Genomic DNA, 18698 nt, shown 5'->3' with positions numbered 1-18698 from the left:
CTTTTCTGTCTGGTTTTGGTAAAAGCAGCGGAAAATTCAGCAAACATAATTACAGTTTTAGTTATGTCAAGGGTCCATATGTACTCCCCCGAGCCGTGTCGTAAAACCACATGATTACAGAGCAGCAGGGACTTAATTGTAAGCCATCATTTTGTACTTGGTTTTATGCACTTTCTCCTCCCACACAGGGGCATACTAGCTTCAAATAATCTAAGATCTGATATATAGTTCTTACTGACACTTTGGTTATGCTTAAAAATCACGTTTTCACATTTAACATACAATTCTCGACCAAAAAACCAAATGCTTTTTGACACAAAGTCTTGTTTAACTTCATTTTCCAAAGTTTTCTTGATGAAATTCATGGCAGACATAATAATACTCAATTGAGTTTGATTTATCTAATAAGGAACAGCACATATCAATATATATGAATATATACGTGTAAATATGTAAAGTTGTGACCAAGGGCTCATTGTGCTTTCCAATTGAAATGTAAAATATTGATAGGCATCCTAGTGACAGTTCAGTTACTAGCAGCATGGCGGTTTTAATTGTTTAGTCTACTTCAAAAAGTGGGTTTAAAATCCTGGCTGTGAAGGCCCTGATTGCATGTTTTACCTGAGCCTGTGTGGGCTTTCCGTCTGTCTTTCCCACGTTGTAAAATGTGCCTTAGCTAAATCATTTGTGTTTATTGAAAACTTAGAGAGCCACAAAATTTCAGTCCAAGGTTGCTTCATGCGAGAAGATCTTTTAGTAATTTTATGTTTGCTGACATTCAAACATTGATCGCTTCAGTAATACATTTTATTTTATTTTATGTACTATATTTATTTTAAGAGGGGTCAATTCCTGCTGCTTCTAAGATATTGAAACACATTTTTTAATGACTATCAGAACTATGCATTTTACAAAGTCTGTAAATATAAGCATCCCTTTTAGAGAATCACATTTGCGCAAATTACAACATAGCTAATTTAGGACGAGTGAGTTAGGGCTAAATTTAAAGCTCACAGTTTTAACACCGCAAACTTTTAATAGTACCTCTAAGAATGGCTTCTAATTGCTTAGCCATAATTCACAAAACTCTTGGTGAGCATGGTCGCATTTGGTTGTTGTTATAGATGAGAACCCTCTGTGCATGCAACTTGGTATGATTTATGTGCATTGGTTTTTGTTCTTACCTTTGAATTTCAAGGAAATTTCTCTTCAACATTCACTTCAAAGTGGCATTTTTTTCATTCAGCTGTTGTCCCCTAGTATATCATGCATCTGTGTTGATGTCCTGCAGGATGAATACAAATTTTACAGTCACAATGGCTTCATTTTTTCGAATTGTAGATTTTTTTTGCTGCCTAGTTTCATTTTGACTACTTTTTTGTTCCATAAACAAATACTAGGATAGGTTACTCAAATCTCAAGTTTCCACTGCAACTTCTCAAGTAAAAAAAAATCAATTAGTCCACTTTTGTGATGCTAATTTAAATAAGAGTGACTTTCTTTGACTGAAATGTAATCACTACTGTACTCTATAAATGCCATCATGTGACAAAGTGTTGTGGAAAGTTTTTCCCAGAAAGCAAACTCCAAAAGGGACTTGGAATTCCAAGAATGCAGGCCGCATGTTGTCCTGTCTGCTGTGCTTACAAGTCCTTGCCTAACATTTTACTCATCTTAAGATGTCCCCTTACCACATAAGCCGTCCACGTCTACGGAATGCTAGACAAAAACAAAAATGGTGAAAAAAAGAGAACAAATGCATATTGACTCACATTCAGGCAAATTCTTGCAATGTGTCCTGTATTCTTGTCCACACCCGAGGCCCCCCCATGCGACTTGTCTGCAAGCAGCCACTATTATTGATGACAGAGGAAAGGATTGTTATGCATGGCCTGTGTGGGATGCCATCAGAGAGTGCGATTGGGAACCTTTTGAAAATGTCAAAGTGACACATGATTATGAATATTAAACAGTCATATCAAGCCAAAGATTACTTGACAGGAATATGAGAGTTGACAGATGGTAGTGTGTGGTAGCTCATTGTGAATATGGAAGTTACAACTGTCAAATGTATGCAGAAATCTATTGGAAATAATGTTTTGTCATTTGTAAACATGGGGAAAAAATCATTATCAAATTTACTCATTCAGTAATTTAGTCGCGAATGCTGTTTTATCAACACTTGATACAATGTTATCAGGGAATGTGATCTATTGTGCCTTGTGATTTACTGCCAACTAAAATATGCTGTTTAAATGAATTATTTGATTTGACAAATCAGCAAAAATGTTATTTTCTGGTGGTATTAATTAAGCCTGCCGAGCTCACTTCACAACAAGCAGCATTTTTTTGGGGTCTCAATGTAAAACAATTAAAAATAAAATAATGCTATAGAAAATTTCACCCCTTATACTTAGCTTACACATGATTGTCATACTACTATATACCCATTATTGTTTTTAAACCACAAACATACATACAGAAATTGTAAATATTTTGTTCAAAATCCAACACAATTGCTTCACTTTTCTGCATCTCGTAATGTACATCAAGTGTAGATATAAGTTTCATTAAATCTGAAAAAGAGATTGGTTTTAGTTACAATCCGAGTGAAAATTGGCTTGGCAAAATAAATATGCATTTAAACAACATACCTTTAGCTAAGGATAATCCAATCCTGAAAAAAAATCCCTATCTAGGCTGTGCAGTAAGCAAATCTTAATTAAGTTTGACTGCAGCAAAATTTATTACAAGATTTCATATTACTCAATTCTTACAAGTTCCGTTGCACAGGAAATCTTTCGTACGGAAGCTAACAATGATTGTCTCTGGTCCTCCACACCTTTTACGTACATTGTTTGATCCTTCAAATGTTTGTACCTTTTTTCTGCTGCTCCAAAAATAGTCCACAGACATCTTTTTCTCACCAAAGTATGTGCTTATTAAAATCCAGGGTTAGCGGTCCGTCAGGCTTATAAAAGCACTGGGACTAAACCCTGAATTTGTAAAATACCTGCACACATGAATACACTCTATCTTGCTCGTTCTGTAAAAAAGAAATAAAAAGAAAAACAAACAACAAAGTTACATTCCCAACTATACCACCGCAAAGGGTCTTAGAATGTTGAGCTTCCACTTTTTATATAATTATTCAAAAGCAGAAAATATTATATCGGGAAATAACGTCCACAATCCATAGTCATTGTTCTTATCTGTACAAATGTATTGATATTCTTATTCTGCAGATTTTCAGTGTACATCAATTGCTACAATCGTGATTGCATATAAAATTATTTCTCTAAAATGTATAAATAACAAAATGATTACTTAAGTTATATATTAATGCCTTATAAACAACAACCATTAAAACACAATCTCTCTCACTTCTTTGTGTTTTTTTGTTTTGTTTTTACAATGTTCATGTCACAATATGTAATTCGGCTTTCTAACACCTTACCACAAATCAGACAACGTAAAGTGGCTGCTTGGATTCTCTGGGGAAGGAAAAAAAAATACTTATACTTATTAATATTGGAATGATTATGCACAAAGAAGAGCTTAGCTTAGTTCAGAGTTCATCTGGTATACAATATAGGCCGTCTAGACGTTTTTTCTCTATTTAAATGATTAAATAATCCATAATGTTGAAATGACCGCAGTAGAGTGTGTACTCCGGAGGCAATAGCTTTAAGAAAAATGGCTCAAAGAGAAAGAAATCAACCAATAAATCACATTTCTTCTTAGGCAATATTTTGCGCCAAGGGCTCATGCAGTCTTCCTTTTGTTTCCTTTTCAGAAAAAGAAAACGCATGGACAATTGGTCCTCGCAAAGTGCTTGACTTCTCACTTGAGGCAAGACATAGTTAAAGGGGTCCCATCCTTATAAAATGAAACAAAACTTAAGCTAGTGTCCAATTTGTGCCTACACAATGTACATACAAGTGCTACCTTAGCATCACAAGTTTGTTGTTGGACTTTGGCTGGAGCTTTTCACTGATGGCAGCAAAGAACTAGCGTTGAATGCGGAAGTTCCTTCCCTGGAAAGTTGACAAACACTGACGCTGTCTTCTCTCCCCTCCTGTTGTCAATGCAAAGTAAAGAATGGAAACTATGGTTTAGATTTAGCATGTGAAGTCCTCAAATACCCCTTGGTGACCGGGGTGATGATGATGCGGGTGATGGTGGTGATTGGGGAGCAACGTGTTGGCGTAGGCGCCCTCTGGGTGACTCCGCGTCATGGCGTTGGGGTCCTGTTAAAAGAAAACAATTAGAACAGTAGATGGTTACAGATTGGCATTTGTGGATTAATTGTTGTTACTACAATTCAAACGTCTTGAAAACATCACTATAGGAAAACGATATCATTCACTCCCCTCTAATTTAGTTGGTTTTAAGTATTTTTAGAGGATGATTTGCTAGTTTTTGTCTGATTTTTTGAAGTTTATTACTTGGGTAATTTGTTATATACATGATTTAAATGATGAACTACTGTCTGTATTCATTGGCACATCCCCAAATTTACATAAAACATCAATAAGGCTTGTTTTTTTTCCCATGCAAAGTAATTATATCCTAAAAAGGATGCAGTCTTGCACAAATTTAGAAATCGATTCACTTAATGATGATGACTGCAGAATGAAAGCGGGACTGGGAAGTCATTTCTTCACCAATGTTAATGCAAAGAAGAAGTGAAGTGAACATGGGAAACAATAAAAGAACAAATTAAACTCTTTCTGTGGACAACACATTGGTGCCAGATACACAGAAATGCAAAATTAAATGGGGAACAGCGTTGAGACCTAATTTGCAAGCATCCAAAAGAACTTGCACAACAAACGACTCTGTCCTCTGAGAGAATAGCTATAATGAATTACTGGAACTTTTCATGTCATTATATTAAAACCTGAAAAAAAATCTACTTGGTTTTTCTCCTGTAGTTTTTTTAGATGAATTATAGTGCCTTGGGGAAAGTAGACATGAAAAGAAACACAGTTTGAGTCTGTACAGAATGTGCCGGACCTCTGTTTTCATCTCTTCCAGACCCACTGTCGCAACAGTGGCGGCCTGTGGTTGAGGCTTGCTCTTCTTGTCCTCTTTTTGTGGCCTCAGTACACGTTGTAGTCGTTGCTTGAAGACCTGGATGAAAAGGTCAATACACAAAAGAACAGAAATGACTCTGGGGACAGCCTGAAAGAAATTGAGCTAAACCTCAGATGATGTCACGCATAAGTAGAGTTGTATCCAATGTCAACATTTTCAAATTGGTCCAAAAATAAATAAAATAAAAAATTGCAAATATATAAAAACAATTTTTACATATTGGTGAATTTTGTTTTGACATTGTAGCATAGTGTAAGCATGAATTCTACAGAAAATGAATGGATGAATGAATATATTTTAAATGAAAAAATAAAGATTTTTTGTACAGGAAAAATCTTAACGAGAACATTTGCTGTCCCACCCTTTTTTTGTCCCAATTAAGAATGTAAATAAAAAAATAAACATAAACTGTACTCAACAAAATCTATACCGGCTGTGATAAATCAAACATGACATAAACATGTGGTGCAATAATAAATCAAATAGTTAATGAAAACGAACACACACAGCCACTCCTGCCACGTTGGCAAATTATCGGCCAATAACAGAGAAAATCAATCATAGCTCTTTTCACTTTTAATTAAGTATTTCTTCAAATCATATTTTGTCCCACATCATATTATTATCATAAAATATGATTAATATACTGATACTTTCTGTCCATATTTTTTCTAACACCAATAGTGATGTTTGGCTCAATAAATGCATAAAATAAATGTCGAACATACTTATTATGCCAATATTGAACTAGGATGCCATGCAGTCCTTCTCAAAAAGCAGTAAGACTTGTTGTTTTTCTGACAATCTCTGGAATGACTCTTACGGCTCATGTGAAGGTAAATATCTGATCCTGACGTGCCAGAAATGCAACACCATCGTCTGGCGCCTGATATGGTCATTTAATCAGACAGCATGACATTAGGCGGACTGCTACATAAATGACAATCAGTCTAAGGGGAATTTGGGGCGACATTTTGTCTTGGCATGCTGGATTGAGGTCAAAATCAGCCGCCTTCTAGCCAATGCCAGTGAGTTTATATTTTTTTCTCAGCTTGCTAATACTTGGCCTGGAAAGATTTAGAATACTATTGTATTTTCCCATACTAATCAACACACCTTCAATGAATGGGGAATATTAAAATTTGTTTGTTATAAAATGCGTTGGTAATTCTGGTGGAATAGTAATATTAGTAGTGGTTTGTGTTATAGATCCATTAGATTAATCCACATATAAAGTGCATCGGATTATAAGGCGCAATGCTAGTTTTTGAGGAAATTGATTTCTAGTATTTGCGCCTTGTAGTGCGGAAAATATGGCAGTTCAATGTGTACCTCATAGATGTAATCTAGTATTTCTAAGATAGTCAGGATGCTGGCTCCAATGAATAAACCCATCTGTCCACCGATGTCCCCTAAAACAGAGCATTAAGACAAAAATTCAAGTTATTGGCAACTTTTTTTTTACAAATGTTTAGATATTTAATTGAAATATATAGAAATAATGAGGCTGAATCATACCTAATAAACCTGCGACATCATAGGCTTTCTTTTGCTCTATTGTTTCAAAGTTGAGAGCTTCAAAGAAGATGTCCAAAACCAGGAAATTGTCTCTAAGAAAAACAGTCATATTAACCTGTTGACCGCCATTGATTCTGCTTGATGTCCAATTGATTTTGTCTGGGAGGGTTTGCAGCAACTGCTGGCTACTAGCCGCTCCAAATGGATTGAACATCTCATGTCGTCAATAGCAAAAGTTAGAATGTTCCCTTAACACTTACTTACTAATTATAAATGACTTAAACAAAAGTAAACACTATCATGGTATTGTTGTGTTTTCTATGTTGTTAGCATGTGACCGCAAACTGGAGGTCAGAGTTAATGATCAATTTTACCAGAAGCGCATCACTGCTTTCACTCGCTCTTGAGTTAGGTCTCTCATACCTGATGTAGTCTTCTGACTTGTCGTATTTCCTGGAGAGATATCGTGCCGAGCCCTTGCTGGGGATTTTGACCATGGAGAGCTCCTTGCCGTAACGGGTGAGATTACAGGGCGTCTCGCATGGACAGGTGTCCCCGCTGATCTTCTGGAGCTGGGCTGGAATCCGACAAAAACAAATCCTAATCTTAGACCAGCAGGCTCACAAAGATAATACATAGATTTTTAGAGAAATATACAAAAAATCCCAAAGTTTGTGTCATAGCAAGAAAGCATCATTGATTGTTCTATTTGAATGAATAGGTTCAGATGTATTCATTTTCTGTACCGCTTATCCTCACCAGGGTCACAGGTGGTGCTGGAGTATATCCCAGATGACTTCAGGTTTTTTTTTTTAGATTTTGCACACATGCGGATTAATCTAATAGAGTATTTTAATATATCGGCTGGGATTTTTTTGCAACATGCTCATATGTTTTTAAAAATATATATTATTATTTATTTAATGTTTTCTGTGTAGTGCTCCTTAACTTCCCGTCAAAACAATTTATAAATAATGACGTCAAAACAATTTATAAATAATGTAAGCGAACACTGCAACATATAACTCATGTGGGGACTATAAATTTCATAAAAGAAAAGTTACCACCCATCATTTAACATTATTCAAATCTTATTCATGAGGGTGACCAAGATAGAAATAATCTATTTCTAATACAGTGAATGCATTCTAAATGAAGTAATGAGAGACATAATTAAATTGGGGACTAAAAAGGTAATATAATGTAATGCTAAGTAGAATCAGATTGAAGATGGAGAAAAATGGGATAAAAGAAGAATTATTTAATAATAGCAGTTCATCAACAGAGCTCATCTACTCTAAAGGCACAAAATCACAATAGGAAAGTCAGATGGTTCAGATAAATTTGGGCCTATATGTGAAAAAAGAAATCCTTCAACATTCATACTGCATGCCAATTGTTTTGCACAGCACTGCAATGAGAAAAGAAATGAAGGCAGATTGTCTCTTACCAAGTGCTTTGTCAACACAGTTGATTTTGTTAGGAGGACAGATATCAGCGGTTCCTGGAGAGGAGAGCACATAATGAGTCTGATCAATCACTAACAAAATGATCAGCGACCCATGTCTACCGCAATGAGGAAGAACGGCTGCGAACAACACGCCGTCGCTTATCATTCATCTCCGAATGAAAGCAGACAGCGAGGATGGGGCCCGAGTGCGGTCTTCCCTGAGAAATGAAGCGTGCTGCTCGCATATGGAGAATAAGCGTCCATAGAAGAAAAAAAAAACGGAAAAAAAAAACATATTGGCCAGTCCATCAAATGCGGGAATTCATTAGCAGAACAAGTCATTAGCGGGGTTCTGCTTTTTTGCTTCTTTATGAAGTATGCGGATTAATGTACTGTGAAATGACATGCTGACCTTTTCCGCACTCACACTTGTGTCTTGCTTCTTCTCATTTGGACAATGTTAAGCAATTATCAGCAAGAGTAAAAACGGGAGTTCTGAATAATAAAAAAAAATTGGCCAGTCTTTATTCTGTGTCATGAGACAAAAGCTGTGCCGTGTTTCCGTGAGCTGTCCGCATGTCACCGGACAAGAACGGGCTAATAGCTTTTTTGGGTGGTCGCCCGAAGACAGAAATAGAACTGGGGACTAAAATATTAACTTGGAAGAAAGCAGATTTCGGATAACACGTTTTTTTTGCTTCTATGGCTTCAGGGTGGTGTAATATTTCAAGTTGGAAATGTTAAAAATTACATCTATATATATATTATATATCATATATGTATTTGTGGTTTCAAACGTTGGGCTAGATCGGGCCTGTCACTTCATTTTTGCGTGGCCCACAAAAAGTTGTTTTCAATTCCCCATTTAAAATAGATTAAAAAAAAAAAAAATTCATCACTTGCTTCTGATTCCAAAACTAACATTCAGCAATAAGGACACAGTAAAAATAGCCTATGATGAAATGAGCTAAACATCATCTAACTGGCAACAATAATGAGAAATATAACTACGATTTATATAGTACCTTAAATAGATGACGGGTGGACACACATCAGAATTTTAAGTGCTATTAAAAATCTCCGAATGTTTATGGCAGTTACTAAAATGCATGATTTGGTGAGCAGATGGTGTCGAGGAGTTACTTTTTTCTTCTTTTTTTCCGATTTCGCTATGACCACTGTACACCCGAGCGTATTATCTTGCACATCCTGTTTACAGTGTAAAACACTAGAAGTCAGCACTGTAAAATTGAGCAGCTGCGTATGTTTGTGTGGTCGAGACTGAAAGAGATTTTCTATTCACAAGTTAGCCTCACATTCCCTCGACAAGCTTTAGACCCAACTGCTCTCCAGAGTCCTATCATAACAATTCAGTCATCTAAATATTCAACAGTAAATTACACACACTCGTTTTAAGTGCAGTTGGCTCATATGTGCTCCTCGACAGAGCCTCTACCAAAGCTTCCGCATTTATTACATCTGATATCTTCAATAAATAGAATTCCTGATTATACATCACCGTGGGAAGCAAAGTGGTGGTGCTGCTGCTTCCTCCAAATTCTCCAGTGACTCACAAGCTGTCCATTCAATTTTTCCCCCCACTACGGAATCTTTATTTTTGCCGTCAAGTTCTTTGCAGCAGTGTCTTATTTTCAACTAAAAGGAAATATATATACATATATATTTTTTTAAAACTCAAGTTGTGCTTGCAATTTCTCCCCTGGAATGACAAAGAGTGGCCATTTATAATTTGGGCCCCAAATTGATTTTCTGCTGTTAAAAACAATGACGCAGCACTTCTATTGGTACAGTTCTCATAACGTAATGTAATAGCTATGAGCCTGAGTTATTTTAGATAATAGAGCAATTATTCTTTGTCAACTCTCGATTTGTCTTCTCATGTTTATGTGAGGCATTATGTGAAAAGATGCCAATTTGTAACCCCTGACAAAAAAACAACTAAATGAAGCTTGATAAATAGTAGAATATTTTAAAATGTAGTTGACATAAGTCAAATCTCATTTAAAAATCACTGTAACATTGATTTTAATTTTAAAATATATTCATAAAAGTCATAGAAATTGTCCTAAAATCCCCACAATTATTTAAATTTTAAAATATATTCATAAAAGTAATAGAAAGTTTTCTGGAATCCACACAAAGCTCACCATGGTAATAAGACTAGTCATACCTAATAATTTCAATGTTGTTGTCATGTTCTTTACGAGCTTGCTTGGATTCAAAACAACTCTTTGGTAAACTTTTAATTGAACGAGCCGCTCCTTCGATATAAACAACACAGTTTACATTCGATGACATGACTCTTTGCACTAGTGTTGATGACACCCACGCTGCGCGGGTCTAGACATCTAATTTAGTGTTTCCAGCCCTGGCGGATCACTTATATACCCTGAATGATTAGGGAAAATGACAAATCGGGAATCAATAATGACAAACACTGTTTTCGAATTCAAATCATCTTGTTCTTGTTGCCTGTCAAATAAGAAGTTCACTTATTTTCCGTCCATAATTCCATCAAAAATGTAGTATGACATTGGAAAATCCTATTTCAAATGCCCACACTTTTGTGGAGCTAAAATTTGTTGGGCGCATCTCCCAATTGTGCCACTAGAAGGCAAAACAAAAATGGTAAAAGATAAAATAACAGCTCGATAATTCATGGCAGCATTGAATTGATTTCTTGCTCAGTCCACCATGAAAACGAATCTTTGGGAGTTCTTCATAACATCCCCCCCCAAAAAAATCCAAATCAGCTGACAGCTTAACCGACTGCCAAGTGTTTTGCACTGGAAGCCATAGTAATAAATGGTACAAATTTACAATGGCCTAACCGAGAAACAGCTTCCGAAATTTACCGAGATTTAAATCAAGAATGACACCTGACTGAGAAGTGCTATCACAGATATTCCGTTCCCTATAAGACGGCTCAAGGTCGGGCAAGGCAAATTACATCTGTGGTGCAAGAGTTCAAGAGAGCCAAAATGCAAATGGATGATTTTGCACATGCCTCATAATATCATGTAAATTTGAAACTGCTGTGGACCAACTGATTATTAAAACTGTTGCCTGTGAATACTCAAATGTGAAGCTTTGAAGACTAATTGAATTCCTAATTCATCCTGGCTGTCATTCAACGTTATCCACCAACCCCTGTTCATGGTCATAGAAGGCCACCCTATTGCAAAGTCACCTTAATGTTGATCTCCCACTGAAAAGCTGCTGATCCCATTTCAGAAGTGATACAGAACTGCCAGTTTTTACATCAGTTTAAATATCCAAATTCACAGACAAGCTGGGTGGGACAGAAAATACACTTGACTATGTAATGCAGATAAATGGCATTGAAATTGTTGCCAATTCCATAGCAGTAAATCCTGATAAGTAGGAGAAATCGCAAAATTGTTGAGATTTTTTTTGGAATGACCATCTGGGCATGATTACACTGCCTAATAAATCAGCAATATGTTTCTAAACAGAGAGCTTTTCATTCTTTGAACAAAAATACCATGAATGTACTGTATACTATGTCAAATTGGAACGGAAACAAAGCTTACCTGGCATGTGCACCATCCTGCAGTTGCAAACCCGCACGACTTCATTGGTCTCACAGAGCAGACGACAGGCGCTGATGCTGTACGTGTCGTATCCGGGGAACTTCTCCTTGCTACTGGAGCGGCAGTTCCCCCAGGGATGTGGCAGGTAGGTCAGCTAAACATAAAGATTTATTAGCCAGGTAGACAGCAAAGTTGAATAAATAAGGATGGAAGCAGTAAGTTAGTCACGGTGAGACTCGAGGAAGCTGCATTGTGATGATGATGATGATGATGATAAAGACGTACCCTTTGCTCTTGACATGAAACAAAGGTCTGGAAGCCGGGAGAGACACCGAAACCGAGCTGGTGGATGTAGGGAGGCTCATCTTGACTGTGGATTTGAACTCGGATTCCAGCCTCCAGGGATGTCTCATCTTCAAAATGAAACACAGTCACAACGGAAACTCAGATGACAAAAGATATGTCAACCCATCATACACAAAGTAGTATTTTTTTTGCCAAATCCATCTGCACATTGAGCTAGTAACATGTATCGTGATGATCTTTTTTATGTTCATTTTGACAGTAAACATCAAGTGAAGCCTTACGTTAAAAGATTTACTCTTTCTCTGTTAAACTACTCCTTGTTAGGGGACTTCAGTTCCCCGCCGACATCTATTCTAAGAACTTTTGTCTTTTCGAGTTATTTAAAATAGCTGCAAAAGTACAAAAACTACGTACGGTGACTTCTGCATGACATACAATACATGACACAATTTTGTTTTGTATTCCAAGGGTTGACATTTACTAGTTTGGCATCGTTTTCTCATGAGATGACAACTTCCAAGCTACAAAGGATGGAAGTACAACTCTGCCAAAAATGATGCATATGATTATTTTATGTAAATTCATGCTGGAGCTGAGTAACATAAGGGATTGTATTGGACTCAAAATGTTTGTTGGCTTACTTGTTTCTCTCCATATTGGCAAATATTCATCCTGTTGAATATCCAGCATGATCTCAAGCCCATTTCCCATTCCGCCTTGCTTGGTTTTTCTGGATGTGGTCTTGTTTCCATTAAAGGTGTAACATTTGCCATATCTGGTGTAAACCTGGAGAAAAACACAATCCATCATCTGCTTGAAAAATTCAAGGCATTTCCTGTGACAGATTTGAACTTGAGTCACATTGAAATTAGTGTAGAACAAAAATAAGTTTGCTTCTGAGTGACTAAACTCATAAACATTGGAACACAATCAGTATGTTTCTCTACTACAGTTTAATATTGCTTTGTTTTAATTGGACTGGCAGCTGTTATTGTTGTACACCATGGCTTTTGATTTCAGAAAGCTGTGTTATGTTACGATAGGGAACATGTAGGACTTTTGATTCCAAGGAGATGGTAAAAACATGGCAGTAAATTGGAGCAAAAGCAATCAGGTAAACTCATGTCCCCTTCAAACTGTAATGTCAGCAAATAACAATAAAATAAAACTGATGTCACCTTGCTCACTTGCAGTACATTTCTCACTCCATCTATGTTTTGAAAGCTTGCCAGAACCTTGCACTTGTGTTTCCTGACAGAAATGAGGGTGTAACTGTAGGATCATAAAGAACTTAGGTGTCACTTCTCATTGGTACACCTCATCTTAAAAGGAAGGAATTGTGATCCACTTCCAGAACTTCATTTCTGTTTAATCACAATGCTGGCACGATGAAATATGGAATGTGGGACTGATTGAATTTCAAAACTCCATTTGCTCAAATTCATCATGTATAAAACTAAAATTAAATGTACAATAAAACCTTGAAAGTAATCATGTGTGGATGGATCACATGAGAACCAAGTATTTGCGTCAATTTACAAGCACTCTTGTTTTCCCTCGACCCTGATTTTAAAACCAAAGACCTACTCTTGAAAATATTTTTAAGACATTATATTTGTAAATCCCCAAGCTGCAATTTTTGGTTGGCAACAGTGCCGTAAAAAGTATGGATGTATTGTTTTAGTTTAAATGAAAGCATTCTTCACACTTCATTGCAATTTCCAGTGGTAGTTAAACAAGGAAGTTTCAATACATACTCTTGTTCTTACTTACCACAGTCAACTAAATCCATTGGATTCATTTACTGAGCGAAACGTTGGGTGGCCGCAAATGAAAATGTTCGAGTAGAGGAAATAGATTGGCTATGGAAGTCAACAAACAAGACCCCAGAGACACAAATAGGGAATCCAACTGACATATTAAAGGGCTAAGCTGATGATTTTTGAACATGGGCGGCAACATTCTGACTTTAAGATCAAACAGTCCAACCAAATGAGCGTGCTGACTATAAATGGAGGCTCTTTGCAAAACCATCAAAAACTCTTTCATACAATATACACCAGCACATTTACTTTTAACAACAAATCTGGAAGGGTTGCAGGGTTCACTCCTTGCCTGGGTGCATTCACAACTGTGATTAGAGAAAAAAATATGAGATGTGTAACAGGGCTTTTGAAAAAAGAAATGTATTTCATGCCATAATTACTTTGTGCAGACTGTGCACTGTTTGTTGAAAGGATGAGAGCAAATGTTTGCATTCAGAGAAAACGAATCCTTTGAATGTGACTCAAATAACCATTCGGCACAATGATAGACTTAAAATACATTTGCACAGGTAGTTTTATTATACAGTATATATATATATATATATATATATATATATATATACTTTTATGTACTTCTAGAATTCCTAGAGCATGTCATTTTCTTCAATATGTAATTTTTTGGCATTTGCGCAAAAGCGCAAGATTGTACGTAACTTTCGACAAAAAATGAATCTTTCAAGGAGATCATCTGATTAATTTTTGTTACTGAACAAGCACATTCGTACTTCTTACTTCAAACAATTACACAATCACAAGAACTGCAGTGTCGACAATAAGTCAGTGGACATGCCAAGTTCCAACAACTAATTTCAGGGAGATGTTTATCGACCTTATAACACCACCTCATCTCGGAAACTGCCTGACTGGGACCAGTGTTAACTTCCCTGAGGGTCGAAGACAGTAAATCGTAGCCCGCCCACACTGAAAGCTTATTGGCTAATTTTACTGACCAAACCAATCAGATGCTTCTGTGTCAAGCAGTCGCCTTGAACTTTTGTTCGGAACAGAAAGAACAATCGCTTTGACAGATTGACTGCTTTCCTCTCCCTTGCATGCCTCCACAATCTAATTAATGCAGGCTATTCCACACATACAGTTAAGTTATTATTTTTCCTGCACGCATATAAAGCACAAGATATTTCAAAGATAAAATATTTAAACAACACAAATACTTTTGTACGTAAAATTGTACGAGTTATCGTCTCTCTGAAAATATATTGTAATGCTACAACACAATGTGAAACACAATTAAGGTGAGAGCAAAAATTAGAATTGAAGTTGTCATATTGAATTTGCTTCATAAGCATATAGAGAATAATTATTTCTTTTTTCATCCTTTGGGATATTTCTCTGTAACTTTTACCAAATCGAGATGAATAATTTTCCAATAAAATGTGATTTAAGAGCTGCAATTTCTCATTGTAATATTCTTTTTGTAATTTATTGTTTTGTTTTTTGTTCACTTTTAGAAAGCACAATTTAGAAGTAAGGTTGGGAACCCCCTGAGTTGAAATAAGTGCCTGACTGACATGTGCTGCGAGCTTGAAATGGTTTAATCTCCATTTGGCTGTTGCAGAACAGCCGAGGAGCTAAGCTTCACTTATCACTGATCCTCTCAACCGTTCATTGACACACTTAAACCCGGCAGGGGGACTTCCTCTGATGGAACGGGCAACAAGAGGTGAAGGAGGATTTCGCTTTGGAAATGCTAAAAAGCAGCATAGACACATAACCTGCAGTCTGTGCTCAGCACTGGAGGACATTGGGGTATTCACAACACTCCCCCCTGAGACAATGGTAATGATTTCCTATTTTCTTGCCCATTTGAGATTTTTTCTGAAACGCTTACAGTGCTTTTCCCCACAGCTTTTAAATCCATCTTCAAAAATAAATGGACTGTTTTTTTCCTGATCCTTCAAGAAGAACAAGTGACTGACTTGTACAATTGAAACAAAAAATGGGAATAATAACCAATCAAACAAGAATTCACTTTCACATACTGTTCCTAAAAGATGACTAGATCTTACTGGAACAGCAAACAATTAGGCTTGGAGGAAAAAAATACAATTCTGTAAACCATAAGGAGGATGCTGTTGTCTTACATTGTGTACTAAAAAATTCAAACGTTCGTTTGTACAAGGAATTCATAATTTATACATGTGATTTTTTAATGTGTCTGTACTCAACATCAGGAAAGTAGATCTTGGTGTACATGCACGACATTCAGCTGAATAATACAGATGGCAAAATGCAGCATATTTTAAAATAATTAGATTAAAACACCCATTGACCCCTACTACTGCTATTATTACCACTACTGCTGCTACTACTACTACTACTACCACCACTACTATTGCCATCACCACAACAACTACTACTGCTACTACTGCCCTTTATAATCCAGTGTGCCTTACATATGAAACACATTTTAAGATTGGCCGTTAATTGAAGGTACACCTTATAGTGAGAAAAACACGGTATATATGTTCAATTCAAATTGACTGGGAAGGTTGGTAGCAGTTATTTGTTGCCAACCTCTTCGAGTCCAAATGGATTAGATAGCTGGCAGTGGCAGTGAATGAGTTAAAGATGCAATTTGTTGGAATAAAATCTCCCCCGTCTTCCAGCCTCTTAGAAAGCGGTTGTTCCCTTTGATACGGCGCTTTTAAATCGTACCCCCCACCGTGATTAAACTGGATTCAGATAATCCTTCGTCAAAAGTCAAGACGATTATTTCTATCGTGGCTTCATGCACCGTAACCACATGACGTGGCTCGTAAACACAAATCTATTGTGACCTCCATTAGCAGACTGTTGTCTCTCCGGAGGGATCAAGCAGTTGGCCTCAAGACAGCGCCAACTTTGCCTAATTGACAAATTTGAGCCGAGCAGACTGGACGTTAACTACAATTTCGGCGTTGCCACTCACTCGTGATTGTGGACTCACATACCATAGATCATTGCACAGCTGAGCGTTTCAATCTCACCACTACTTTCTCACAGAACCATCCGAGCGGGCTTTATCATTTGCAATTAGCGATTTGTCATCATTCCACTGCTGGGCGGAATAACACGCTTGATAAATGTGATCATTTCCCCAAATAGTCATGACAAATGCAAATGAATGAGACAACATTAGCAGAATTCCACCGAGACTCCCTGATTAATAGGATGATCATTCAGCATGATGAATTTGGCGCGCTTCAGCGTTCACTCTGAGGGAGGTTTTCATAAAACGGTAGAGTACCGACTTGACCGTTTGAAGTTGTTTGCGCATACATTTAGATCCAGCATGGCATAGATTAAAATGGACTCTGTTGGCATCCTGAGGGGTTTGTTTCACTCAACTTTGTGGTGAGCTGTGACTCATCCTATGCCTCTTTTTCGGGTTTCCTCCATCAAAAATAAGTTGAGGATTCAAGTCAAAGTCAAAGTCTCCCTCTCTCTTCAAAGGCTAGCGTTACCATTTTACTGCCACTCAACCAAGCATTACTCATCTAATGGATCCGTGATAGATGCTTTTGAAGAACAAGTTTGAAATGGACCAGCCTCTCCAGCACAATACTCAGACTCACAAATAGAACTTCCATATATACAACTCTCAGGGACGAGTGAGAGCTTTTGGTGAGTACTAAATTCAAGGCCACAACCCCACCGGCGTTCTAAATGTGATTTGGAGCTCATAACGGGATTAGAGATGATTTATTTGGCTCTCCACTGACATTTGGATGCCTAATTTATCATTCCAAAAAATTGCTACATTCAGAATTTTAAGTAGATGCCATATATTCATATTGATTGAGTTAGTGGTTATCACTAATGCACGTAGAAAGAATTACTTTCCCGACTTCACATGGGAATTAGATTGGTACACACAATGGTGTCCCAAAATACTAGTTAACTGTAATTTTTAGAATAAAAATGTTTTCTATGTGGTTAATAATGTATTGATCTTTACATGCTAATGAGCTTCATGTGTTTTCACGTGTAAATAGTCCATGAAACACTGCCAGTGCATAATAATTATTAATTTCATTTAAAAAATAGCTGCAATTGGCAAAGGTAGATGTCCAATCCATTCGAACTCAAAGTGGCAAACTAATTTGAATTTCTAGGTATGATTGTACTGTTAAAAACATTAAAACAGAATATTAACAACAAACTACAATACAAATATCCTTCTGAATGTTACATTTCAGATGAAAAATAATGAATCCATCTATTTTCAACACCTGCTGACTTCGGGCAAAAGAGAAACAAAAAAAAGAAGGAATTAAAATAATTAATTCATAATTATTCACCTTTATCATTATTGAATTTTTAATTGAAGGGGAAGTAAGACTTTAAGTCCAACAATTATGGGATTACTTTTCTCAGTGAGCATGATCTCAACTCACAAAAAGTCATAATGTCCTTTTCCAATAGTTTTGTCCACGTTTATAGCTCACTATATCCAGACTCAAACTGCAGCTTGGTGTAAACTGTCATTATTTATCGTCCTGTGCTATTTCAGGTGGAGGATGACTGTTTATTCCTCACCACAGCTTCAGACGATGGTACTGAAGAGGTATGGGTGAAGTACATTGACACGGAATGTTTCAACAAATGTCTCTAAAGAAAGCAAAGAACACATTACCATAGCTGAGAAATGGCTGTTTGCCTTTTTAAGCTTCACCTCAACTTGCCCTTCGCTGTTTGATGAGTCTGTCAGGAGATGGGCAACGAGGAGAAACCTGCAGCTGAATCATCCTTCTTTATGCACTTGTCTACTGTCTGACTTTCTTTGTCCACGGTCAGTCTCATATTCGCGTTTAATCAAGCAACCTCGGTCATTTACGCAGGATTTCATTTTCTAAGGTTGCAATAACTCACCGCATCTACTGTGGCACTCACTGACAATATTTTAAAAAACATTACACGGTT

General features: G+C 36.8%; 1 protein-coding gene across 2 annotated transcripts in view; it reads right to left on the bottom strand.

The window, feature by feature from the left end:
* Nucleotides 1-2722: 2722 nt before the first annotated feature.
* asic4a (acid-sensing (proton-gated) ion channel family member 4a) overlaps nt 2723-18698 on the bottom strand; it is a 101633-nt gene continuing 85657 nt past the window's right edge. For both annotated transcript variants that reach the window (XM_077728631.1, XM_077728630.1), the window contains 9 exons: nt 12591-12735; nt 11929-12056; nt 11644-11797; nt 8069-8122; nt 7042-7195; nt 6619-6710; nt 6433-6512; nt 5020-5136; nt 2723-4250 (listed from right to left, as the gene is read on the bottom strand). In XM_077728631.1, coding sequence (XP_077584757.1) covers nt 4122-4250; nt 5020-5136; nt 6433-6512; nt 6619-6710; nt 7042-7195; nt 8069-8122; nt 11644-11797; nt 11929-12056; nt 12591-12735 — 1053 coding nt within the window. In that variant the 3' untranslated portion in view covers nt 2723-4121. The remainder of the gene's footprint in view (nt 4251-5019; nt 5137-6432; nt 6513-6618; nt 6711-7041; nt 7196-8068; nt 8123-11643; nt 11798-11928; nt 12057-12590; nt 12736-18698) is intronic.

Source organism: Stigmatopora nigra, chromosome 11 (genome assembly GCF_051989575.1).
Source record: "Stigmatopora nigra isolate UIUO_SnigA chromosome 11, RoL_Snig_1.1, whole genome shotgun sequence".
In the NCBI taxonomy this organism is placed as follows: Eukaryota; Metazoa; Chordata; class Actinopteri; order Syngnathiformes; family Syngnathidae; genus Stigmatopora; species Stigmatopora nigra.
This window is presented reverse-complemented; position numbering and strand designations above follow the sequence as displayed.